General features: G+C 34.5%; 1 protein-coding gene across 1 annotated transcript; it reads right to left on the minus strand.

Moving 5' to 3' along the window:
- Positions 1 to 2,206: 2,206 nt before the first annotated feature.
- LOC149234535 (putative 2-oxoglutarate-dependent dioxygenase SLC1) lies at positions 2,207 to 5,568 on the minus strand. Its single transcript, XM_089371864.1, has 4 exons — positions 4,937 to 5,568; positions 3,367 to 3,614; positions 2,939 to 3,269; positions 2,207 to 2,598 (listed from the first exon to the last, which is right to left on the minus strand). Exons 1-4 carry the CDS (start codon positions 5,225 to 5,227, stop codon positions 2,338 to 2,340), a joined length of 1,131 nt encoding a protein of 376 aa, XP_089227990.1. The 5' UTR covers positions 5,228 to 5,568; the 3' UTR covers positions 2,207 to 2,337.
- Between the last annotated feature and the right edge of the window lie 310 nt (positions 5,569 to 5,878).

Consider the following 5,878-nt stretch of genomic DNA (forward strand, 5'->3'; position numbering starts at 1 on the left):
AGACAAAATGAATGATAGGGAGAGGGGGAAAGATAGTCAAAGATATATGGAAAAGAGGTAGAAAGAGAGGGGGTCTTATTTCACACATGAGAGAGAAAAAGATTGATAATAAGAGGGGGAGACATAGAAAGATATGGGGAAAGAGGTAGAGAGAGGGTGAGGTTTAGGGAAAAATATCTACATAGAGGGATAAATAATAGAGACATATGGAGAGAGAGAGAGAGAGATGCATACATACAAGGGGGGAGAGATATGGGGGAATGAAGCAAGGGAGAGAGAGAGGACGCATACATACAAGAGGGAGAGAGATATGGGGAGGTGAAGGAAGCAAGAAAGAGAGGGAGCAAACAAAGGGAGAGTGAGAGAGAGAAAGGTTCTAGGAAAGAGAGAGAGGAGGGCGAGCTTAGTGAAGGGGAGAGAGAGGGATATAGGATGGATACCTAAGGAAGAAGAGAAAAGGGGACAAGGAGATAGAAAAGGATGAAGAGGGTGGATGAGATGGAGGGATAGAGAAGCAGAGCTTAGTGAAGAAGAGAGAGGGGGACATAGGAGGGAGACTTAAGGAGAGAGAGAGAATGATGAAGAGGGAGGATGGCAGGGAGGGATAGTGAAAGGAGGGTAGGAGTGAGATATATATAGAGAGAAACATAGATAGAGGGGGAAATGGGCAAGAGAGAATGTGTGTTAAAGAGAGTGGGGGAGGGGAGAGAGTGATGAGGAAAGGAAGAGGGGGAGGATAGCGAAAGTGATAGAGAGAGGGATATTCCATAAGGTGAGACCACATTTATACACAAAACAAACCATATTTTCAAGCCATCCATAATAGTGGTTAAGGAATAACATCTACCAAAATCGATCTTGACATGAGAAAATTTTAAGAAAGAGATAGGTAGTGGCTTGACAATCTACACCAAGATCTATTGTTGAAGTACTAGATCTACAAGGAGAAGGTGAAAGGAACCTCTTAGATAAAAACCACTCATCTAGATTGAAACAACTTGATCAAATTTAGAAAATATGAGCAAATCTTATATCACTCGAGCAAATTTATAGATTTGGAATAAAAAAATTTTGTGAAACCCCTTTAAAAAATAGAACTAAAAATTCAACAGGGTAGGAAACACTTGCTTTGATATCATGTAGGAGTATTTTAATACTCACATAAAAGTACATAGAAGACCTCCATTATATAGCAATGGAGGAATGCCAATATCCTTTAAAGATAACTATGACAACTAGGCAGATATAAATCTCTATGTGAGCTTATAATTCACTATAGCTAGCTTATCGGGAAAGAAAACTTTGGAAAATACCAACTCTAACACAGTCTCTCACCCCTTAGCGCACTATACACCTGGTATTTGTATCAACTCTTCATCTTAGCAATGATGAAGTAGAGAGGTTGTAGCATAAGAGGATTTAGTTATTACAAGGCCAGAAGAGGTGCGTAAGCGAGATTTAACGTTCTTCATCTTAGCAATGATGAGACAGTTGTAGCATAAGAGGCTCTAGTTATTACAAGACCAGAAGAGGTACCTAAACGAGATTTAAGGTTGAGTATTTAGTGAAAACAATTCCTTATCCAAATGCCCATAAAGATTTAGCAAAAACTTTAAAAGCTAGAAAATTACCCATAAAGATGGATCCATCAATATCTTCTTAATTTTTACATAAATCTTATATTTTATTAATTTTCCTTCGTAACCTATCAACCTAGACAAGTCTAATCTGATAAACAATTTCAATTTTATTCGAAAATCAAAATATCTCATTTTAAGACTTGATAAACGAATTTCGTTTTTATTCATAAATCAAAATATCTCATTTTATAAAGATTTTAATTTCGAAGTGCTCATTCTAAAAAGCTTTTGCATGTGTGGTTTCAATAATTTCCCAAGGGACAATCATGACCAATGAAATTCTGTGTATTATCAATAAAAAAAACATTAGCTTGCCGAGACAACTTCTTAAGACATCAAGATTATAAATATCGAATAAAATATTTTCACACCCAGTTTATTGAATATAAGAAAAATTATAAAACGAATCAAAACCGACACACGAAAACTTTTCCAGGAATATAACAAAAAATTACAGAAGAAATCAAATTTTCATTATATTTCGGTCTGCAATACCCTGCTGCATTGTCTATTGATTTTTTATTCATTTACACAATTTTGTATAAACACACGATTCGACGACATGCTTAAGATGAAGGTGGTAGTTTCTACAATTTAGTTTGCTTAGTCAAGCAGTTTCTAGCTATATATCAGGCCTGTGTTCGTATTCATATGGTCTTATAATTCTATAGTGACCATCCTGCCTTTGTGGGTGATCTTATTTGTTGTCGCGGGCATTAAGCCGAATGGAATCCAAGAATGAACCTGCTCTGTACTCGTTGGAACTCAGTAGATTCATAAACTCGGCGAAGTTTGTGTCGCGGTACATTGGCGGGTGGTGTTCATCAGTGAGCTCGGGTGCAGGACAAATGTTTGCTTCGAAAGGCAAGCTCATGAAAGCCGCCACCGATATACGCGGCTTCTCTGAGTTCACCACTGCCCGGTGCATCACGCTCTTGTATCTTCCATTGCTCAGAACCTAAATACAACAACAATCACAACCACAAACATCAGTAGTGCGCCAGATGGCAGATATACTCTCAGAACCTAAATACAACAACAATCACAACCACAAACATCAGCAGTGTGACTGACAGTTTTATCTAAAGGGTAATTTTGGGAATACAGACATCTTTATAATTGTAGATTTATTTGAACGATAGATTTTGCGCATACAAACATCTTTATCTTAATTGTAGATTTTTAAAATACTTTAAATTTGAAATTCAATTACATATTTTGAAAATACCTTGAAATTCTACGAAATACAACCAAGTCAATTTCTGGAATATCGATATTGATTTGAGTAGCACAGTTACCTCTATATGATCGCCTATGTTTATTGTTAAAGATTTGGGCAACGGTCGTATTGCTTCCCATTGGCCTTCGTGGAGCACTTGAAAACCTCCAATCGAGTCTTGAGCGAGAACGGTAATGCAGCCATAGTCTGAATGTGGTGGTATGCCTAAGGTAAGTTCTGGCTCTGGACAAGCAGGATAGTAATTGAGAACCATAACTTGGCTGCCCTCATCACTGAAACCGTTTTCTACAATATACTTGTTGTGGGGCAACCCCAAGCTCTCCACCACTGCACTCATTATCCTCACAAACAACCGCCTCACGTCTTTGCTATATGATGATACCACGCTCCTGCAGGTTTATTGTACACATATGACATCATGACAATCAGAGGATAATAACAACTTCATTCATTGGATAATCTGATCAAATTTTCATAGAGTCTTACCGATAATCAGAAGGATTCGAAGGCCAAAGTCGAAGCATTTGGTCGAGGGGATGACAATAGTGCTTCAGAAAATCTCTCCAGCAGAGCACTCGATCTCTCATATGATTCAAACTGGTGCCATATCTCACTGCCTTCGTTGTGTCTCCAGAAACAAACCTATCCCTTTCTTCTATTGGCAGTTGGAAGAACTCAGACGCTACTCTTATCACGTCGCCTATCAACGAATCCTCCACACCATGGTTAATCACCTGCAAATTCATAATAGTAATAATAATAAAAATCAAATCTTTAGAACAATCACCAGATCTCACTAGATCTCATTTGTACCCATCTAATCACCTGCAGATTCATAAGAGTAATAATAATAAAAATCAAATCTAAGTCAAACTTTAGAACAATCACTAGATCTGATTCGTACCCATCTAAACTCAAACCCAATCAGATGGTCTGGATTAAAAAACTTACAAACTTATAATTAAAACATCTAATAATATTAAAACTTGACAACATTAGAGTACTTATCAAACATATAATATCACATAGTACAAAGTACATGAATTTCATTAACATCCTGATTTACGTAAGCCAACTTCCAGTCACTTATGAATATTGTCCAAAATATATGAATTCATTAGGTTTACATATGGCAACTTCAATACTTATGATTAGTTTATGATTAGTCTAATATAAATATTAGTTTAACATTGCGTTGTTTGGTTGGCTGTGAAGAGTTGTTTGGTTAAAATAATAATAATTTAATTTTAAAATTATTTAATTTAATTTTAATATATTATATTTTTTAGTTATAAAATTTTAATTTCTATTAATTTTAATTTTCAAATAGGTTTTCAACTATTTTTTTCTTAGAAATTGTTCTTCAATTTATTTTTAATAATTATTAAATATATATATTTTATTCTTTATAATTTTGAATTTAAATTTATAATAATAAAAATATAATTATAAAATCACAATTAAAATATCAATTTGACATATAAAACCTTTTCCTTTTACATATAAAACCCTTTCCTTTTATAGAATAAAAAATCTAAGTTAAACATCAATTTAGTATATAAATTTAATAATTCATTAAATATCAATTTAATATAAGATACTTTTCTATTTATATTTATAAAATAAAAAATCCGCTTAATTAATTATACATATTCTGCTTCTTATTCTCTTTTTATTTTTTTTAAATTTACACTATTTTTTTTAAATTTAAATTTACACCTATAACCTTTGGCCAAAAAAATACACCATTAATTTACATTATACATATTCTACTTCTTATTATCTTTCTATTTTTTTTAAATTTAAACCATTAACCTTTGCCCAAAAAAATACATATTTTTAACCATTAATTTACATACATTATAAATCACTTTCGACATGTTATTTAACAAAAATTCAAACCTGGAAACACGGACACAAATTATAAATTACTTTCAAAGTATTACCCACACAAATAATAAATTACTTTCAAAGGATATCAGCCTCACATTCCTAAACTCGCGTGCGTTAAACGAGTTTAAATTTGTAGCTCTCAGTAGTGATAAAATCGATATACCTGAAAAAATCCGTTCTCTTGGCAGGCACGGCCAATGGCCGAAACAACTTGGGGGCGGTGAGGGCCTTCCAAGCCGGAAATGTCGATAACAGGCAGATCATATTGTGGTGGAGTGCCAACTGTCATATTGGCATTTGGCCGCTCGGCCACAGGCAAAATATAGTTGCTGGGAAGTTCCTTCACGCTCACCACCTCAGCTAGATGTTTGACACTTGTGAACTTCAAACTGTTGTTCGTTTTCTCATCATAATCATCCCTCCTGGTGTTCGAACTAGACGAAGCGGCGGCCATTAAAAGTAAGCAGAAGATTAATGGATGTGCCAACGAAATGAAAGGGGAGAAATCTTGAAACAGGAGTAGACTTTATAATGCTTGGGTAGTAAAACTAATTAGCGGAGAAGACTGAGTGAGGAATTCAAGTCTCTCGCACACTCTCCTGCCGCTATTTATGGAGAAATTCCTGACCAACAAACATTGAGTGGATATAGAAATCCAAAAACCACCGCCAATATTCCCAACCCATTTCTGCCAGCATATCCTTTCTCAAAATATCGTTTATGAAACATGGAATTGATTTAAAAATCCTTACAACATAACCAGATCGGGCAGTTGATATATCTATTTTCATAACCAGATTGGTCAGTTTATATATATATATATATTTATTTAAACAGAAGCAGTTTATATATTTATTTTTTTATTTAGAGAATTAGGTAATTGGATAGTTTATAAGTTAGAAGAATGTTTGGAAGCTGTAGGATGTAAGGGCTCCAAGATCGCTGATATGCTCATTACTCTTCTCTTTTATGCTCATAATATTGTTCTTTTAGTTAGAAGTCATGATAATCTTGACAAACAACATTCTTCTAGTTAGAAGTCACAATAATCTCGACAAACAGCTTAGAATCCTCCATGATCTCAGCTCCTAGATGGGTATGACTG

This window comes from Pinus tabuliformis, chromosome 8 (assembly GCF_031772625.1).
Source record: "Pinus tabuliformis cultivar Carrire ecotype Pingquan chromosome 8, CPIR1, whole genome shotgun sequence".
Taxonomy (NCBI): Eukaryota; Viridiplantae; Streptophyta; class Pinopsida; order Pinales; family Pinaceae; genus Pinus; species Pinus tabuliformis.